At 43.0% G+C, this 21,868-nt stretch overlaps 1 protein-coding gene across 1 annotated transcript in view; it reads left to right on the forward strand.

Moving 5' to 3' along the window:
- The first annotated feature begins 2,220 nt into the window (after window positions 1-2,220).
- Window positions 2,221-21,868, forward strand: part of ANOS1 (anosmin 1) — a 137,440-nt gene continuing 117,792 nt past the window's right edge. The window contains exon 1 of the mRNA XM_068921409.1: window positions 2,221-2,594. Coding sequence (XP_068777510.1) covers window positions 2,244-2,594 — 351 coding nt within the window. The 5' untranslated portion in view covers window positions 2,221-2,243. The remainder of the gene's footprint in view (window positions 2,595-21,868) is intronic.

Below are 21,868 nucleotides of genomic sequence, written 5' to 3' on the forward strand. Positions count from 1 at the left end.
TTGGTGTACCTCTAAACACTATGAATCAGTTAAGCAATTTTCTTTTCCTGACTCCAGGAAAAAGGCTGCAAAATTTGTCGTCGAGGTTTAATAAAGCCTTCTTGAAAGTTAGTCAGATAGAAACTGGGAAGTCCTGAACTTAGTGTTTAGGCCTGAATGGGCTCACCGCTATTTGTCACAACAATTTTGCTAGGATCACAATTTTACTTTTATGCTGTTCTGTAATGTGGGTGTATTTTCTTTTTTAAATACAGAGATGCTGGATTAGGATAAATGGTTCTCCAGTGGAAGGAAATCATTCAGAACTGGGAACTGTTTTTGAGCCACCTATGACCTCTGTTCATTAAAAGTGGTAAGCAGTCACTGCAGCTCCAAAGAGGAGGAAGATTTCTGAAGGTGTAGCTGAGACACTCTTCCTTGCTTAACCAGGGCATTTCCAAAATAGCCTGTGGAAAATGCTTACCCTGGGCAAGCACTGGGTAACCTCTATGCCAGTAGGTAGGTAACTGACCTTGTCTTCTGGTAACTGTAGCATCAAAGGACACAAATTGTCATTTCAATTTGTTAACACTTGCAGGAGTGAACCTGGCCTACTGGCTTCTTCCAAGTGAAGATTTCCAGTCAACTGACAGGAGAACTTGACTCAGCCACTGTAAGCTGCAAAATAATATTCAAACGAAAATTTGTCTCACTTCCTATTATATGTGGCAAATACTTGTGACAAGAACTGCCTTCTTGTTTCACTCTGTGCCTATTTATGATAACTTAGTAAAATTATGGCTAGAATCATACCATTTAACTACCAATTCCTTAGTTTGGATTTAACAAACCTCTTCATGCCTCGATTTTCTGTTTTAGTTATCTGTAGGTGTATGGAAAGTGTATGCATATATTCTTGTAAGAAAGATGACCTTGGGGAATATGTTTTATTTCACATTTGCGTATATCAGAACATCCATAAAGAGAGGGGTTATACCCCGGTGTAAAAATTAGTATAAGCAAGATTGGTCAAAGGCCTTGCTGCATTTTGACAAGTTTTAAGGAGATTTTCTAAATGTGCACTTAACTTATGCTAAAGCCTGTTTCAGCAGAGACAACTCCTGCAGTCTGTTTTAATATAGTGTTCTCTAACCACATTAAACTACTATTTATAGCTCCTGAAATGGCCTAAAGACTACTTATTTCAGCTGATACGACCTTGGGATCTCCAGGTTCAGGAAGATCAATTGACAGATTCCAGGCAGGAAAGATTCACTTGCTCTTTCTAGTAGCATGTAACTGCAACGGGAGAAGTTCATAAATTGTACTTCAGAAGAGGAATGTCGTAGGTAACCTATGTGCTATATACCGTGGCGTGCACTTCCAGCACAGGAACGAAAAAAGCCAAGAGAAAGAATATGGTTGTTGCATACTGTAGGGTAGCCATTTTAAAGCTCAAGATGTTATTTTAATTTTGCAGCTATTACGCAAAGGTATTGGACTTACGACTTGAAAAATTTTCATACTTAAATAACTCATCAGGGAAGATTATGCAGGTTTCACCTTGGGACGAGGGCTCACCACGGCACTGGGTTCTCTGCCGGGAAACTGGGTTTCAAGAATTTCACTACCCTCTTGCCCTCCCCTTAAAAAAAAAAAAAAGAGAGAGAGAGAAAGAGTGAGAGCCCATCATACAAATAAGACTCCACAGGACGGTGGCTCAGCCACTTTCCGCACACCTAGCGAGGCTGGGGCAGCACTGTGGGGAAACACAGACCACGAGCGGGCGTCGCCGACAACCATGTGCCCGCCGCCGCGGCGGGCCCCACAGGGCGACCGTTGGGCGTCGAGGCCCGCCGTTAACGGTCGGTGCCAGCGGGGCAGCTCCGCCGCGGGGCTGCCCGTCCCCGACGCCCAGGTGGGCGCCAGCCGAGCCCCCCGCGCGGCCACTCCGACCCTGTGCGTGTGCACGCGCGTGTGTGGGCAGGCGGCGGGCGGCTCCGCCGGCGCTGCCCCACAGGTGGCGGCGACGGCGGCAGGCGACCCGGGCGCTGCCGTGCCGAGCCGCCCCGCCGGCGGCGCGACCTGCCCGCGGCCACACAGCCCGCCTGCCCCGTCACTCAGGCGCGGCGCAGCCAATGGCGCAGCCGCCTGTCACCCGCGGCCCACCCCCTGCCGGGAGCGGGGGAGGGGAGGGGAGGTCGGAGGGGAGGGGAAGGAGCGGGTTGGGGGGGGGAGTTTGGGGGGGGGGGAAGCGGAGTTGAATGATTGAACTTTCTTGTTTAGTTTCGGCGGCGCGGAGGTTGCTGTCCCCAGTGCAGCCCGGCACCACCCGGCGAACGGGAGCTTTGCCGCCGCCTCCTGCTCCTCCCAGCACCCGCCGGCCCGGCCCGGCCGCCCGCTGCCCTCCCCGCGGCGCGATGGTGCCCGGCGCGTCCCTGACCCTGCTCCTGCTCCTCTGCCTAACGGCCGCCGGCGGCAGCCCCGCCGCGCCGGCGGCTAAGGCGGCCGCCGCTGCCCGCAAGCCGGACGAGGCTTTCTCGGCGGCCAGATGCGCCTCCAGGTGCCTGAGCCTGCAGATCACCCGCATCTCCGCCTTCTTCAAGCATTTCCAGGTAGGGCCATGGCGCCGCCGAGGGGCGCCCCGCCGACGTCCCCCGGCCCGGCCCGGCCCGGCCCGGCCCGGCCCGGCCCGGCGGGCAGGCGGGCGGGCGTCGCTGGGGAGCGGCGGGTGGAGGCGGCGGCGGGGCCGGAGCGCCTCCCGGGCCGACTTGGGGGCAGTTTGCCGCCGCGGTAGCCGGCGGGCGCGGCGGCTTCTGCCGGAGGTGGGCAGGTGGGGCCGCCGCGGGACCGGCCGCCTCTCCAAGGGGGTTTTGCCCGCTTGGTTTATCCCTTCGTGGCGGCGGGTCTTCGGGCTCACTCGCAGGCTGCCGGCTGTCAGCTGCCTGCCAGCGGGCTCGTTCGCCCGGGGACGGGGCGGACGGTGACGGGCGGCGCCGGGGGCCCGCAGGTGCTCGGCGTGCCCTCGGCGGGGCGAGGCTGCGGGAGCCCGGCGAGGGGCTGCGCCGGCATGCCGGGTGCGAGGTCTGCGCGTCCTGCCGCTCCTCGAGGCGCTCCCGTCGCTAAGCTGGTTGGAAAGTTTGAGTGTTTTTTTTTTTTTTTTTGAGTGATGCTCAGGAACATGTTGGAACTACTTGGTTCCCATCCCCAGGGACGTGGGGGTGAGGGAAAGGCGTGATTTCTGAAACACAGGGACACACTCCTGCTTGACAGGGTGAGGAAACGGGGATGAAGTGTGTGTGTGGGGGGGAATAAAATAAAAGGAACTGAAAACTGCTAAAGCGACCGCCTTGGAAGCAGTGCGGGCGGGGGTTAACAGCAGCGGGTATCCGCCCGTCCTTTCCCACCTCCAGTAATACACCTTTCCCTGCTCCCCCTCCCCACCTGTTCTGCCTTGTGCATTAAACCGAACCGACCCGAGGAAACGTTGGAAACCCATCTGGACTGCCGGCACTTCCTTCCTCTCAGCCCCTTTCAGAAAGGGATCGTCAGCTCGAGAGGAAGCAGAGCCACCTCCACCTTTCGGGATAGCACGTCTGCACAACGTGGGGGGGACTAAGCGGGGGACGCGCTTCTTGCTTTGCCTGTGCTTTCCTGTGAATTAGAAACTAGAACTACTCAGAGTTTGCGTAAAGCAGCTCTGAGAGCTTAGGTGGCGGCATAAAGGCTGCTTTGAGAGATGTTTAAGGATAACCCGATGGAAAAAAACATCAATCGGAAAGCAAATGCGCCCTGTTTTAAATGCAGCAGGAGTTGCTTGGTGCCGGTCTCTGGATTTCAGCTGTCCAGGCCGGGCATGCAGCTCGAGGCGGGGTGCAGGAGGCAGCGCCCCGCCGCGCCGCGCCGCGCCCCACCGCACCGCACCGCATCGCACCGTGCCCGGGGCGCCTTCACCGGCAGCTCCGCTGGGGCTGGGGCAGCGGAGCGCTTGCTGTGAACGAGGTCTTCGCTTCGCGGGATGCCTCGAAAGGCGGAGACTCATTAAAATAGTTCATTATCTTGGAGAGGGATTAGTATTTTTCTATTACGTTGTCAGGCGATTGTAACTTAACTTGTTTTACAGTTTCAGTGGCTAAAGAGGCAGTTTAGATGAAGCCAGTTCCTAGTGAAAGGCTTTTTTTGTGTTTTCTTGGCATGATTTCTCTTCCGACGTAAAACTGCTGACAGAATGCACTGGCAAACAATAGTGATTACATTTTAATTAGCCAGGGTGAAATAAGCTGCAAATTACTCAGTTAGGAGTTAATAACTGGTTGTTTTTTGTAATCTGTTGCAAATCTCGGAGTTTTAACCCCAACCTGCTAAAGCACAAGGTAATTTATCTAAATTACCAGGGATTAAACTCCTGGTAGACATGAAATGACCGCAATGTTTGGAAGATAAAGTAGTCTGGCTTATAAAAGTTAAGCTTTCCATTGTCTTTTAATGAGGGAAGGGAGGGAGCTTTTAGAGTACAGTGAGCATTGGATGCTCTCAGCGACTGATAATATGCAGTGGGCTATAGGTCACGCAGGTCCAGGCAGTATTCTTCCATGACGGTTAAGGATGTTTCTTTCCTCCCCTTTTCTTCTTTCTCCTTTTATCCCCTTCCCCCATTTTGGTCTCAACTGGTAGCAATTTCTGGAGTTCTTTTCATTGCAGAGATGCCCAATTATCTTGTAATCTGATTCAACCTTTGAAGTGAACCAAACACTAGCTCGTCCCAACAGGAGGAGGAAGGAACTCTGATGTCTCCCAGTTAGAACTGGACTTGAGAGAAGAGTGACCCACTCATTTCCCCAGCCTTGTTTTAGATACTGCCTTAGTGGTGGGGATGAGGGTAATAGTAGCTGGATGCAGCATGGAAGGTGGACTCTCCCGTTTTTTGAAGAGATAGTTCACAGTCCCCAAAAGACAACACTAACAACCTTTTCAAGAGAATGGAGCATCAAGTAATATGAACAGGAAATCAGGTTTATATCTATCACTGCTGGCTCCCTTGTTTGAATGGCTAGCTGGTATTTCTTAAATTCCCAAAACGTTTACAGATTTTCATTCTTTTTCTTACAAGGAGAATTTTCATCCATTTGTATTTACTATCCTTATTTCTAGCAGGGCAAAAAAGATGTTCTATTTATTTATTTATTTTTGTTTTATTCCTCAGAAGCAATCCTAAATGCCATTTTAAAGGTACATTCTCACTAGGAAATTGTTTTAACCAATGCACAGGTCGAAGATTTTACTTTTTTTTTTTTTTTTTTAAACTGCAGGCTATTGATGTGGGCTAGAAGAAGAATTAATCACCTAAATCAAAAGTCTGTGATCTTCGGAATGCCTGCTGAGCAAGCATAGATGCCTCTTATTTGCTATAAAATTCCTATGGCCAGGAGTTTTTCAGTTTTAACAGTGCTGGGCAGTTCTAGGTAGAGGTCACACCAAAGGACATTTGGGATCTACATGAGAGATGTTGCACCACATGAGTCTTATGGCCCAATATAATATATATGTTTTATATCTATATTTGACCTATCTGTAAACTGATCTAGAAACATGCTGGCACAGAGTGCGTTCAAAAATAATAAACAAAACATAAACTGTAAGCAGATTGAATCATAGCTGTTTCTTCTTTTGTATAATAGCTTGTTAATTATAATACTCATTCACCAGAGAGAATGATGTTCATCCTCTGAATGAAGGGACTCTGACATCTGTCTTGTGCAGCATTGGATTTTAGGTTATTTTGGACTTTTGGGGAATGAGAACATTTTATCGCACCTGTGGAGCTTGGGCCACTGGACAGCAGAGAATGAACAATTCATTGCCCTGTGAGCAGAAAGAATAGGGCTCTCTAGCCTAATGTTTAAGGTACTCATTTTTGAGTGTTTTGAGTACTGAGACCTGGGTTTTAGCCTCTGCTACAGTGACTATTGTATAAAAGGTATGAGGGAGTAATTGCAGCATTCACTAGAACCCGTCCTTGCTCCTAGGTGACTGCATTGACAAGTAGAGTAGGGCTCCTAATTCTGTGCGCTGTTTCTGGCAAGAATTATTTTCGTTGTTGTCTACAAATCACCTGAACAGAGGAAGAAGGCTAGAGTGTTCTTGGAGCAACCAAGAGCATGGCAGTCACGTGGCCTGTCTGTAGCGGAAAAGGTGTAGATTTAAACCTGACTGTCCTGTGTCGTAAGTGTTCTACCCGTTAAGCTACCAGCCCATTGGGTTATCTAAAAGAGTATGCCTGTGCATAAGTGAGGAACCTAAAAGCTGTGCTTATAAGAAATGAGGGGTGATTCCTCCTCTATTTTAGAAAGAAAGGAAAGGCTAAGGTGCCTGACTGTGGGAATCCTCAAGGCTGTGGATCCTATGTGGAAGCAGGCATGCTGTTTTAGGAACCAAGGTTATAAAGAAGGGCTATTATTCAGATAGCACTGAATACATCAATTCCTTCAGTATTTGCAGATGAATAGTTAAGGCAGTTCCCTTCTCAGCTTTTTCACTGATATACAGGAAGAAGTCAGGGTTTTGGATTCTGCTTTGATGCATCAAATGTTTTTGTGTGAATCTGGCTTTATAGTAACTAACACAAGGTAAAAACCTCATGAAGATTAAGATTACAGTTACTACACATGTTTTTGCATCCTTGTGTACCTTGACAGTCTTTTCATAATCTTTTCAAGAACTCTGTATAGCTTTCTGGGTAGCAGGAGAGGAGGCTTGAATACTCAGATTAGTTTATCTAGAGCTTTTCTGTGTAACCTATCTGTTTTAGTGGAGTGAGATTAGATTCCTTACGTTGTTGTCTGTGAATATGGAAGTTTGATTCTGTGTAGTATAATGGCCTTTCCCATCAGTGATACTGGCTGTGGATGAACTCATTCCATCTGGGGGAGCAAGCATGGGAGTAGTTTTTAGTGTTGATGTTTCGAGTTGAGTGAAAGCATGGTTTGAATTTTAACCTCTACTGCTAGCTACCTGAGCCATGTTCACAAAATAATCGGATTGCAAATTTTCTGTGTGAATGCTAAGAGTTTGGGGCAAGTATTAATGTAAGCATACAGGCTAAAACAAAAGCATTAAAAACATTACTGAGTGCATGTAGTGCTTACTTGGACCTGTGAACTCCTGGAACTTCTGTCTTAGTCACCATGTGTTATAGACCTCTCAGGTGTCTTCCTGTTTAATATGTGAAACTCTACAACCTGCCTTGGGTAGTGGGAGTTGTACATCTCACGTACTGGGTCACCAGGCAGAAGGGTGGTGGAGCATGCCACAGCATGGAAGAAAGGCAGTAGCAATTGATTGGGTTATCAGTTACCGGAGAGACCAACTGGCTGCGTTTGCTGCTTGGAGACACAGGAACAGATAGAGACCACAACCATATGCTCATGCTGCAACCAAATGCCTGAAATGGAGTCATAGTAGTGAGAGAGCGTAGTAGAAGTCAGTTGTATGAGTTTTGAATTAAGTTACTTTTGACAAGCCTGAACTGTAATCCTTCTTGCCTCCTTTCTTTTTCTCCTCCTACCCCCACCATGCCGTGCTTAAGGTACTGTAACCCTGTTTCACAGATGGAGAGAGTGATGATGAAGAAAGTACAGTTTAACTGTTATGTTACTCCTGTTATACAAAAAACTGAAAAGAACAGGCAGGTTGAACTTGCAGGTTCTATCCCAAAGAAATGTGTTGTTCTATTCATGGTCATAATACATTTATCATTCAAGGAGAAAAGGATGAGTGATCTGGAATAGAAGAGAGAATAGGAGTAATTACATTTTATAACTATAATCAGTACTAAACATCAGTAATCAATTCTAAATTCAGCCTCAATATTATAAGTTTCTTAAATTATCATATATATATGTAAATATATATATATATGACCATTTTTGGTTGACAGTGCATTAAGAGCAGAATGTTAATGCTAAATCCAATTAGATACTTTTTTCTTTTTTTCAGACCTCTGTACATCTCTCTGTGATTTTGCTATTTTTTCATATTTGTATAGTCTTCATTAATAAATTGAATCTTAGCAAACCATTTCTTTGTTCTTAAGCTGGATATCCAGGTCCATTGGCATGTATACATGTAGTGTGAACCAGAATTGTGCTTACTGCTGGAACGTCCTGAGGCATTGGTTTTAACTAATTAACACAGATACTGATTAAAAATGTTATCAGCAACGGCGTGGATGAGCTCAGACCTATATAGGTTCTGTATTCCTACCTAAGCTAACTTATTTAAATGCTGGATGAGTTCCAGCTGAACCTTTTGGTACAGAACCTTTTGTAGACATCCCTGAAACGCTAAGCCAGTATTGTGATATATGAAGGAAAATTATGTAGAGATTTCCCCTCATAACTATGATTTAATATAAATCTAATAGTAATGTATCTTACAAACAACAGATCACCTAATGCTAACTTAAGAATGTTTTTGTAAGGATGGAAAAAATGTTTTCTTAAGCTAATAGTTCTATACCTTGCCTAACGTTTAGTAGCTATAAGAAGGAACCATAAGACCTTAAATGTTTGTTATATTCAGTAGGCAATAACTGTATGGTGATAGGAGGTTGTTTTTTACTGCCCTAAATGGACTGCTGTCTGTCAGTGCAGCTAAAGTTTTTGAGGGAAAACAGACAATCTTTTAAAAAAATATTGAAAAGTTCTCAAATTTTATACTTTAAAATAGATAGTGTGCAAGTGATTACCTCTAGATACCCTATACCAGATTTTACCTACAAGTCAGGCAGTTAGTTGTCTAAATGCCAGCACATCTGCCTTCAAATTGCTTGTAACTCCAAAGTGACTGCACCTGCAAAAATCTGCAATTGATTCCAGATGGGGAAGCTGTAGGCCAGGCTAAAAGTCTAGGGTGCATGTGTATCTCTGTGCTCTGCTGTACAGAAAAGGGAGATCATGAAGAAACTATTTATTTTAGTTATCTTGAATAATTAAATTCCTAAACCTTAAATTGCTTTTCATGAAGTCTTTTGAAAAGATATGTAGTACTTTTGTAATGATATGTAGTAGAGAGGTAGTGTTTTATACCTGGAGTATTTTAGTTTCAATTGATAGGCTGCCCAGGCACCTAGTTTGCTTGGATCTTTCAGGACGTGTTCACAATCTTTTCTACATGTTACTAAGGAAATATGTGCCATCTGCTTGTGTTGCCATTTCAGTACTCCACTCCTTTCCAAAAATAGTCCTCCTGTTAAATTTAATTCTGACTTTCATATGTCTCCTAACAAGCACAGATGAATTTGATCATCTGTGATTATTTTATGGTTTTCTCTTTCCTTTAAATCTAAATCTTTCTTCTGTTTTGGTTGTTCATATGACGTATGATCTGGATAATTATTTTGACATTTGATGTGCTCTTATTATTGAGATCTGCCATCATGAACACAACAGATGCATAGATCTTACACAAAATCTTTTCAGATGAAAGGTTTATTTTGAATGATGATGGTTGCACCTCATGAAAACATCTGCATTATTCAAAATGGTAGAAATCTACACTGTGGAGTTGAGCCACAAGTAGTCTTTGCAGTCATATCCAAGTCTCTGGTATGAGCTTCACTTATTTCAGTGGGAGTTACGTTCCATTTCCTATGGCCAAACTCAAATCAGTGAAGGCATCAGTGAAGTCTTCTGCAGTTGATGTGAGTGTGTGGGTTATGGAGTCTGGTCATTATTATCTAGCAATTTTGATCCCTCAGAATTGGCACCTTAAGTTTGAACATTGCCCTCCCAAATTTGAATGTTTGGTTGCATCTCAAGTGTAAATTTTAAATATAAATCAAATGAACTATATGAAAAGATAAGAGAATGGTGAGTGAATTTATTGAACAATAAGAGCTGGCAAGATACTTCTGTCACGTACTGCTTCTGGATGCTTACATATTTGACATAATTGTTTGTATTACTTTGCTCTTTTTCATAATTTAAAATTGCTGTTAATTTGATAAATGTGCCTGATCCCAAGTGGAATAAAGCCAATAAGAGTGTTGCCATTGATGCTAATATGTTTTGAAACAGACATTCTACGTATAAAAAATACTGGAAAAGCATAGTTATAATATCATAGGTGTTTATGTTTGGGGGGGCATTGCTTTTGAGGAGCGTTAGAAGACTTCAGAAATAGAAATACTAGAGTTTTAAACTGTAAATAATTTTTCCATTCCAACATGTATCCACTTATGACAGTATGAGGAGAGACTATAAGCTACGTAGCGCTCATGTTAAAATTGTTGTTCAAACGTTATTCATTGTCTGCCTATGGATTGCCTGTGATTAACTAGTGCTTGGAACTGCATTTAAATGTGTTTGGCTTAGTAAGTGTCCTGTAAAGGAAAAGCCAATACGTATATTCAAGATAGCCTGAAAACAAACTGTTTTCCCAGATGCTGAACATTTGTCATTTTGCAAAGTGCAAATTTCCTAGGAGCAAGCGCTAAATTTATATATGTCTACAAATGAAGATTATTATTCACAAGCTGGTCTACTTCTCTGGCTAGTCTATGTGAATTCTTGCTGTCTAGATTTGAGTACACACCCAGCTTCTGTAAACAGAAAAAGAAAATACTATTATTTAGTATCCACATTTTTAAAAGTTGAAAATGAGATTAATGATCAAGTATCAGGAATATGATATAATGGAAGAAAGAAACATTCAGAATGATATTGAATCATTAGTGCTTAGCAAATGTAAACCTTGCACCAAAAGAGTGCTTGCCAAGGAGTTTACACCAAGAATCTTCATTTTTTGACCTTTCCCACAGCTGAGCCTTATAAGGCCTTATATTTCAAAAACCTTTGAAGTCCATGAAAAGCCTTCTGTTGATTTTGGCTGGATCAGGTCCTTGTATGAACACTGGGGCCATGCAGCCTTTATCAACAAAGAAGAGTGCTGTGAACTTGCTATCCCAACTCTAGTAGTATCTGTTTTTCAGTTTTTCAATGTCCAAGAGATCACAGGACAAGAGTATGGAGAACTGGGGGCGTTGAAAGGTAAGTGCACCCTTTCAGCTTTGAACGTAGAGTACTGTTCCTTTCATCTCTGATTAAAAGAATCACGCATTCATTTTCCTCCACCGAAATAGTCAACAGATATTTCCAGATATATAGCAAACAATCACAACCCATAGTAGTAAAATTTCCATTTACTTCTGTGAACCAGGTTTTCACCCATATGTCTCTAGGCTGTCACAGAGACAGGACATCAAAATTATATAAAAATGTTTTTCTACGGAAAACCTAATACAGAAAAATACACGCGTCTTTCAGCAAAACATTTGTGGCTTATTATACTTTTACTGGCAACACGTTTTGCTTTGTTTCTTCTGTTTGTATGTTACATCATGTTCCTTTAAAACATAAGCAGCTTGACTCAAGCCAAAAAGTGGGGGAGTTCCCCTGGTAGCAGCTGAGGTTACTGAGGGAGACATGGCTCCAGAACTTGCAGGAGAAGCGAAGAAGAGACAGAGAGGCTCAGAAGGGTGAAAGCTGGAAAAAGGGGACCTGCATCTCAAGCAGGCATACACCAGGGAAGAAAATGCTGGGAAGAGAAATTGTCTAGGAGCGGAGGGGACTGCCGAGTTTACTGTAACACAGTTAACTGAAAGGCTGGAAACAGGGAACAGTCCTGCACAGACACAATGAGCATGGAAAGAGTTGTTTGTAAATGGCTTTTAATTCTTCTCTGTCTTTGCCAGCTGCTTTGAGTTTTACATTTATTCTAGCTTATAGTTTAGTAAAAAAAATTGGTTTGAAAACCTTTTTGTCTTCACTGGGGACTCTGGTTGTAGGGAAAACCTCTAAACAAATTTACACAAAGATGTAGCTAATTTGTTGTCATTCCCTGTATACCAATGCAGGCAAATAAACATTAAGTTTGTTGTTCCATAGCAGGGGTCCTTGAGCGTGTGACCTGCCCAGGTAACTCTGCTGAACTATGGCCTGCTGCTTTTCACCTTATTCCCATTCATTTTTTCCCTAAAAGTAAGTTGAGAGGGTGGGGGTAGGTTCTGGACTCCATGTGTCATGGTGGTGGCAGCTTGCTCTGCGTTTCTGTCTTCCTAAGGACCTCAGCTCCTCTCTGTCATATTCATGGATAACGGGGCTCATGAGAAAAGAGGGACAAGGAACAGGCTGCTTTGGCTTCCTAAACAATTCCTGCCCTCCAGAGATTACCAAATTGCTCTCTGGAGAGTGTTCAACCAGAAATATATTCTGGCAATGGCAGCCTGCTCTCTTCAGTCAATACCGCGATTTACTTGCATGTATTTGGAATTAAGTAGTAATCCCAGTTCTTCAGGAAAAGTTTTGCATTTTTTTATGCGTTTTCTCTGAGTTTTCAGCAATGCTGGATTTACTATATTGCACAAATTCACTAAGTCATTGGATGAGAAAAGAGCTGCAGCATAATAGCTTATTCCTGTACGCTAGAAAAAGCCAAATGGCAATCAAAATGTTGGGCGCAAGTCTATTAAAAGGATCTTATCTTTCAAGTCATAAGTCTGACAAACTGTTGTCATTGTAGTTTCTGAAGTGGTCACAACTCAAACTGAAAGTCTAGCCAAGGTAGCGAAGACTTCAAGCTTTTGCTGCTTGTGAGGGTTGCAATCCAATTGCCATGGATCCTGTAGTAAGATAATGTGAGGAAAACAGTACGATTCTTTCAGAACAAATCTTTTCTGTCCACCTAGTTGAAGCTTCAGGTCGATGGTAAAGGTTGGATGAAAATAATGCATTCATCTAGGCCAATGCAACCGTAGTTCAACCTTCCTTCCCATTTTTGGAATTTCTAAGAATAGTTCTATTTTTCTTGTTTATAGATTTCTTTGGGGGGGTTATCTTCATGTTATATTTTAAAAAAAGAACGCAAGTAATTGCACTTGACTCACATGAGCATGATTTCTCATCTCACAATTTAGCTCTTAGATACAGGGCTCTATGTCATTTGTGGTTAACTGATAATATTTTTAAACTGTTAATGATTTGTTTGTACTACTGGAACTTTCCAGTCAGGCCTCAAGGCTTTTTTGGTCCTAGACAATGTAAATTCATTTGTTAACCTTGCTTGCTGTAAGACTTTGGATTTCATTGGATGTTAGCAGGTGTATGGACAAATATGTGAGGCAGTAAATAGTTGAAAGCTGAGAAGGGGGAGATAACAGTAATGGTGTATCCTAATAGAAAGACAGTTAGTTATAGTTTTTGAGAAGTTATATTCCCACATAGCAGCTAATTGAACAAGATATGTTTTTTTTTTTTAATTATATGATGGTTATAGCTCCTTTGAAAACAATGAAATCACATTATTGTGCAAATGAAGCTAAATAATGAATCTGCCTCCATTTTTCTTATTCACAAAGATATATAATGTGTTGACATTTGATTCATTTCTAGCAATTTTGGAAAGGAAACTGAGATGTAGAAGAGCTAGAGGCTTTTTTTCTATCTTGAGATTTCTTTCTGTGCAACTATGAACTCAGAGATCATGAATTAACCAAGCTTTGGTCAGTCTGGTTCTGCAGTAGTTGGGAAGAAAGTTTGAGGCTAGACAAATTGACAGAAAGAGGCAAAAATCATCCAATTAATCAGGTATATGTCTCGGTAGTCATATAGTATTTACTAGAAGCTATGGGGCGTGTTTGTCAGGATAAATAAGGAAAGAGGATGTATTGCGGTCGCAGGGCCATGATCTCATTGCAGCGACAGAGACATGGTGGGATAGTTCACATGACTGGGATGCTGTCATGGATGGCTACGTGCTTTTTAGGAAAGACAGGCCAGGAAGGCGAGGTGGTGGAGTTGCTCTTTATGTGAGGGAGCAACTAGAATGTGTGGAGCTCTGCCTCGGGGTGGATGGAGAGCAAGCTGAAAGCCCATGGGTAAGGATTAAAGGGCAGGGTAACATGGGTGACACTGTTGTGGGGGTCTACTACAGGCCACCTGACCAGGAGGAAGTCGTCGATGAGGCCTTCTACCGACAGCTGGAAGTAGCCTCACGATCACAGGCCCTGGTTCTCCTGGGGGACTTCAACCACCCTGACATCTGCTGGGAAGACAGCACAGCTAGGCACAAACAGTCCAAGAGGTTCCTGCAAAGCATTGATGATAATTTCTTGACTCAGGTGGTGGAGACGCCAACGAGGAGAGGTGCAATGCTAGACCTTGTACTAACAAACAAAGAAGGTCTGGTTGGAGATGTGAAGGTTGGGGCAGCCTTGGCTGCAGTGACCGTGAGATGGTGGAGTTCAGGATCCTACGAGGAGGGAGCAGGGCAATGAGTAGGATTGCAACGCTGGACTTGAGGAGAGCTAACTTTGGCCTCTTCAGGGACCTACTTAGGGGAATCTCCTGGGGTAGGGCCCTAGAAGGAAGAGGGGTCCAAGAAAGCTGGTTAATCTTCAAGCATCACCTCCTCCAGGCTCAGCAGTGCATCCCTCTGAGTGGGAAGTCCAGCAAAGCGGGCAGGAGACCTGCATGGATGAGCAAGGAACGCCTGACAAAACTCGAGCAGAAGAAGGAAGTGTACAGAATGTGGAAAAGGGGACAGGCCACTTGGGAGGAATACAGGGACGTTGTCAGAGTGTGCAGGGATGCGACAAGGAAGGCTAAAGCCCAGTTGGAATTAAATCTGGCAAGGGATGTCAAGGACAACAAGAAGGCCTTCTTCCAATACATCAATAGCAAAAGGAAGACTAGGGAAAACGTGGGCCCGCTGCTGAATGGGGCGGGTGCCCTGGTGACAAAGGATACAGAGAAGGCAGAGTTATTGAATGCTGCCTTTGCTTCCGTCTTCACTGCGAAGGCCAGTCCTCAGGAATTCCAGGCCTTGGAGACAAGAGAGGAAGTCTGGAGAAAGGAAGACTCTCCCTTGGTTGAGGAGGATCGGGTTAGAGATCTTTTGTCCAAACTTGACATCCATAAATCCATGGGCCCTGACGGGATGCACCCACGAGTGCTGAGGGAGCTGGCGGATGTTATCGCTAGGCCACTCTCCATCATCTTGGAAAGGTCCTGGAGATCAGGAGAGGTGCCTGAGGACTGGAAGAAAGCCAATGTCACCCCAGTCTTCCAAAAGGGCAAGAAGGAGGAGCCAGGAAACTGCAGGCCTGTCAGCCTCACCTCCATGCCTGGAAAGGTGATGGAACAGCTCCTCCTGGAGGTCATCACTAAGCATGTGGAGGACAAGAAGGTGATCAGGAGGAGTCAGCACAGATTCACCAAAGGCAAATCATGCTTGACCAATCTGATAGCCTTCTATGACGGAATGACTGGCTGGGTAGATGAGGGGAGAGCAGTGGATGTTGTCTCCCTGGACTTCAGCAAGGCTTTGGACACTGTCTCCCATCACATCCTCCTAGGTAAGCTCAGGAAGTGTGGGCTGGATGAGTGGACGGTGAGGTGGATTGGGAACTATCTGAATAGCAGAGCTCAGAGAGTTGTGGTCAGTGGCGCAGAGTCTAGTTGGAGGCCTGTAGCTAGCGGTGTCCCCCAGGGGTCAGTCCTGGGCCCAGTCTTGTTCAACGTATTCATCAATGACCTGGAGGAAGGGACAGAGTGCACCCTCAGCAAGTTGGCTGATGATACTAAACTGGGGGGAGTGGCTGACACACCAGAAGGCTGTGCTGCCCTTCAGAGGGACCTGGACAGGCTGGAGAGCTGGGCGGAGAGGAACCTCCTGAAATTCAACAAAGGCAAGTGCAAGGTCCTGCACCTAGGCAGGAATAATCCCATGCACCAGTACAGGCTGGGGACTGACCTGCTGGAAAGTAGCTCTGCAGAGAAGGCCCTGGGAGTGCTGCTGGACAACAAGTGAAGCATGAGCCAGCAGTGTGCCCTTGTGGCCAAGAAGGCCAGTGGTCTCCTGGGGTGCATTAGGCAGAGTGTTGCCAGCAGGTGGAGGGAGGTGCTCCTGCCCCTCTCCTCAGCCCTGGGGAGGCCTCACCTGGAGTCCTGTGTCCAGTTCTGGGCTCCCCAGGACAAGAGAGACATGGCACTCCTGGAGAGAGTCCAGCGGAGGGCTTCCAAAATGATTAGAGGGCTGGAGCACCTCTCCTATGAGGAAAGACTGCAAGAACTGGGCCTGTTGAGCCTGGAGAAGAGAAGATTGAGAGGGGATCTCATCAAAGTGTACAAGTATCTGAAGGGGGAGTGTCAAGAGGATGAGGCCAGCCTCTTCTCCGTGGTGCCCGGCAACAGGACAAGAGGCAATGGGCAGAAACTGAACCACAGGCAGTTCCATCTGAACCTGAGGAAAAACTTCTTGCCTGTGAGGGTGACAGAGCATTGGGACAGGTTGCCCAGAGAGGTAGTGGAGTCTCCTTCGCTGGAGATATTCAAAACCCGTCTGGATGTGATCCTGGGCAATGTGCTCTAGAGGTCCCTGCTTGAGCAGGGAGGTTGGACTAGATGATTTCCAGAGGTCCCATCCAACCTAAACGATTCTGTGATTCTGTGATTTTTTTTCTGTAGCTAGAGGCTTATTGTTTGATTTTATTTGACTTAAAAAATTGAACAGTGTGAATGACAGTAGGCTTTTGATAAATTTCATGCATTTTCTTTTTAATCTGGTGGATCCTCGTTGATCAAGTGGAGTAGGAATGCACTGGATGTTGCATTGTATTAGCTGATCTTGTAAAAGGTTTGGTTTAATCACATAAATACATAAATTTTATCACTGGACAGCACTGAAACTGTAATTTTAATGATGATAGTAATAATTATTTCAAGCCTTCTTCCAATGTTCAATTTTTTATTTTTCTCACCTAGAAAAAAAGAGCAGGCATGTGGTCTAGACCTGAAAGTTAAACTTCAGCCGTTCTTTAAATTGCAGAAAGGGAAGAATGTTTCGTTTTCTGAAGGATATACTGGCTGCTTTTGTTCTGGGATAGAACGCATGACTTACAGATAGTTTTAAAGACTAAAAAAGATTTATACATTAATGTAGAGTAAGTTTCTATTTTTTTTCTTTAGCTGGAGGTCTTTCAGCCTGCTGACTGATATTTATCAATTTTTCCATTTATACAATTAGTAGTTTAATATAGAGGTTTTTCTGGAGCTTTCAGTGCTGGCCTGAATCTGATATCTCTACAGTTGATGGTAATGTCTCCAGTGGTTTCAGTAGAAATAGGCTTATGCCAGTGCCAGATGTACTAGAAATGTTTGTTCAGAATTTATAGATTAAACCCACAAAAATCTCAGTATACTGTTCAAGAACAATTATTCTGAATTTGTTAAATACTATCTTACTGCATCTTAACATCATCCTTTGCAAATCAGAGTGGCAAATAATTATACCATGCCGTTAGGATAAAACAAAACTGAATTGCCTAGTTATTTGCCAGATGCAAAGCACCTTGACTTCAAATTAAGGTATTTTTAGGAGAGATTCCTTCAGATGGTGAGCAAAGACAGAAGAAATTTTTAGTGTAAACAGCGCTAAGACTACCATTAAACACAGTAAATAATTTTTATAAGTATTACCCAGTTCTTGAGTGTTACTCTCTAAATCCAGGTGCCCTCAGGGGTTCTAAGGCATCCCTTTAAGCTTTATCAACAGGCATGGCTTTTCCCCTTAGTAGTAGGAGCAGATGTCAAATTTTAATGCCCCTAAGATGCTTACTTGTACCTACTAGATCCATCTGGTCTGTATCGAGCCTCAGTCAAGTTGTTCTCATCCGTGACCTTCCCACTGAGAATGCAAACCGAGAACAGCTTCTGAGCCCAATGAAAAACAAACTTGAATATTATCAACATATTTCTAGTACCACAACCCACTTCACTTCACTGTCTTTCTTAATTGCTTTACACAGGTGAGAAGACTGGTAGAATGGAAGGAGACAATATAATGGTGATAGAATTCCTCAAGCATGCTGCCAATATCTGGGACTTTACAAAGATGGAACCACAAAAATATTTGTCAGCTTTGCATGAACAGATGATTTAAGAAAGAGAAACACAATTTTTAATATATAAAAAAAACTGCCGATAACTCAGGATGTTGACAACTGGTATTAACCTCTGCTGTCCGCATTTTATGAGCGTATACATTATATTTTTCTCTTTAGTGTCTTTTAATTTAGATGAAAGACATAAAAAGAAAAAAAAAATCTAGGCTTGAAAGCTAATTCACAGAATTCCGTATGCAATTGTTTACATTGACTGGAGGCTTTAAAATGCTGTGGCTTGGGTGGTGACTTAGGCTGAGCTTTGACAGCCTCTCGTGTTACAAGCCTTTCAATAACTTTAAAATAAATTACTCTATCTTAATTTTCAGCTCATTTACCTGATGCCAAAAATGTCTGAAACATGATGGACCTGTCAGGAATGATTGCTGTGTATAGCAGCTATACCTCTGGTGACCAGACATGTGTCAATGACAAATGCTTCAGTTCTGCCTTGAAGAGAGAGTTATTTTCTATTTATGGTATGTCTTCATTAGCTGGTTGTCAGACTGTATTCTAGAAAGCTGGCACATGAAAGGCTTTTTTGTTTCTGGAAAGTTTTATCACAGTATGATGAGGAAACTTAGATCTTTCATTGGAAATTGTCATTGTACAAGGTTCCAGTATATTCCTCTGTAGCTCAGACTGTATGAATGGTTATAGTAGCTTATATCTTTCTGAAATAATACAATTTCAGGTTGATTTTTCTCCCCATCTCATTTCTCCTTCCTCCCACAATCTAAAGGTTGTCATGTTCCTTCAACTGGATGGATTAGGAGGGGAGGTCCAGAAGGCTGGATTGTAGTAGTTGTCCTGTGTGGCACACATTTCATGTGGCATTCAGTTCTTAATAATCTCGAAAAGGCTTCTAAGAGAACTGGAAGAAATGGATTGTGTCTGTTGTTACCTGTATGAAAAGACATACAGAGCCTGGGGGCTCTCCTCCCGGGAATATCTTGCCAGTGTTGCAGGGCAAAAGGATCCCAGCTAGGGGATCCTAATCAGGTTAGCAGGCATGTTAAATTTCAAGTAGGAAGGAATAGACTCGCACTTCCCACCCTACTGCTTGCTCCTTTGTACAATGCCTGTTTTCCATCTGTTGTCAACACAATGCTGTTGCAGCCTTTGCTGTTCTGGGAGCTGCTGCAGTTCCTTAAAATAGGATTGGGTAAGAATATAATCTGCAGACATGTGAACAGCATGTGCAGGTCTGGGAGCAAGGGAGAGAGAGAGCAAAACTAAACTGGAGCCAGGAAAAGAGGCTTTCCTCTTGGTTATGTGATACCATATGGAGGGGGACATTCATTACTTAACGTGATACATGGTAGCAGTCTACTATGGGATTGTCATCCACTAGTCTCCATTATTTGCTTAATGTGGAAGTCCTCCTTTCTGCAAGACAGAGAGCTGTCTTGAAAATTACAGGCGAGGGCCAACTAATAGGAGCAATGGAGAGACAAGCATCAACTTGCACTGCCGGTTTTTTTTTTTAAAGGGTAGTGCTAGATGAGGTAATAAAGTCATGAGCTAATAAAACTCTACCCATTAACTCTACCCATCTTGTCTCCCTTCCTGGAATGTCTACAATGATATATGGAAAGACTGTAGCATTTCAAATATGTCAAGGAAATAGCAATTTTTCCTGAAATACAGGTAAAATATTGTTGTGGTGAAAGCTGTTTTTTTTTTTTTTGTGTGGCTGACATATGTGTCATTGAATTAGTGTTTTGCAAGTGTATGTTACAATATTGCATTGATTTTTGTTCAGACTGAAGGTAGGCTATGTTGTTTATGAGTACACAGTTCATTTTGATTCAGACTCAGTTCTTTAATTCCTGAAGGACCAAGAACCCTTTTGCAAAATTGTCTAGGAAATCCTAGACCAGGTGAAGTGTACTTCACTCAAGGAGCTGCGGCTTCTACGGGAAAAGGAAAAAACGCAAGCAGGCTGTTGAAGAACTTGTATATTTAGCAAATTTAAGAAATTTAAGGAATGTATCGACTTTTACACTTGCTACTTTTTAGCTATGCACACAATAATATTCTTCTAAAATAGAATTTTTAAAATAGAAAACTATACATTTCAGTGGGTCTGTGGAGCTACCAATGTGTAATTATAGGCAGATTTTAGACTGGTTAATTTATTTGTGTGATCATTATTTGTGCTGTTTGGAGATTATGCTTTTCTACATGCTTTTCCATTATCAGAGGAGCTTGGGATATTGAAGCCGTATATGTACAGTAGTAATGATATTTATTGAGTCTGTTACCTTTCATAGATTAAAGAGGAGAAATTTTATAGCAACATATCAAGAGCATTGGAATAGGATGGGGATATTTGTCACAAATATTTTCTGTTGAGGAAGACAATATATATAATTTACTTATTTATTTTTATTTTAAAGGGAAATGAAAATATATGTATCCATCCACTTGTGCTGGATATGGATGCTACTGCTATGTGAAATATTTAGTATCTTGGAAACTAATAACACATCCCAAAGGGAAAGAAAATAAATTCCTGAAATTTATTATGTTAATTTTATACTACTATTTTGGGAATAATTAGTACTTTAAGTACAACAATGTTAGCATAAAATTAGGTGGTGCCTGATATCTGGGTCATAGTAGCATGGGTACTAAAGAGCTCTTAAGTTCTAAGCTTGATATTTTTAGCATACACATGTATTTGCCTTCTTGTAAAGAAACCTTTTGTTAAGGGCAGCTGTATTCATGCACTCTTGCTAAAGACCAAAGTCTAGCATTGAATGATGTCCCTCCCATATACACCAGAACGAATACAAGAAAATACAGTAAAATATCGTATGTCCAGTGTATAGTTCACTGTATTTAGCACATTAACTGATGAAATGTGACATAGACTGAAGGGGAAGTTTTGCTGGCATTTAGAGAGATTTAGAATTGAAGTATGATACCAATAATTGATCAGGCTTTTCCAGTGGCCTCAAATTTTGCAATCAGAAAAGATGCCGTGGCAGTGCAAGCTGCATGGAGTATCACATGTTTGTATGATTTGTAGTTGAACTCTTTGTAAGGAAGATTTTGGATAATCTGAAAAATTGTATTTGTTACTCTTTTTTGTATACTTAGTTCCTTAAGGACTTGAGACACCAGAACCATAAGCTAGTTGCAAGTTTTGAAAGGACTGATGTCCTGAAGGCCCTGAACCAGTGTGGTTTCTGAGGAAAATTCCACAACTAGTAGGGAAGACTAAAATATTGTTCTTATATGTTTGTGGAAGATGTTAGAAGTGGCTGAGGTGGGGTATCTATAGTAGTATTTTAATGTGGATCAGAATGTGTTTTAGAAGCAGGTCTCCTGATTGTCATTGATTGTCTTTTGCTTCAAGCTGTGGAGTGATCTGAGAGTTCATGCAGTGGATTCCTTCTGGACAAACCTAACTGGAAGAGGTGATCTGGGGGCGGGAACAGACCTAAAGTAGTTTAGTGAATGGGAAAGTTGAACTTTTGCTCAACAGATGTGTTTATATAGTTCATGTTACTTCCTAGTGTTCCCTGAGGTGTTTGTAGCTGATTCTGAAATGATCAGTTGGTAGGCAGTACACAGGAGTGCAGCCTGTGATAAATACACCACATCACATACTGTTGGGAATCACCCAGCTAACCATTAATCTCACAGTTATACAGAAGAATGATACTATAGACTGTCATTTTCAGTTATAAAGTCAAACCAGTGCTAAAAGCAGCATGCACATATTTCTGATATGGAGTATGCCTGCTTTTTGGTAAAGCATTCCTGTTCTATCAAGTACACTAAAATAGGCTGTATATATCTATGTTAATACTGCATTTTGTAAAAGTAAACATTACATTTTGAAAAAATATTTTGATCTTTTCACTGCTGGTTTCCAAA

Source organism: Struthio camelus, chromosome 1, assembly GCF_040807025.1.
Source record: "Struthio camelus isolate bStrCam1 chromosome 1, bStrCam1.hap1, whole genome shotgun sequence".
Classification (NCBI taxonomy): Eukaryota; Metazoa; Chordata; class Aves; order Struthioniformes; family Struthionidae; genus Struthio; species Struthio camelus.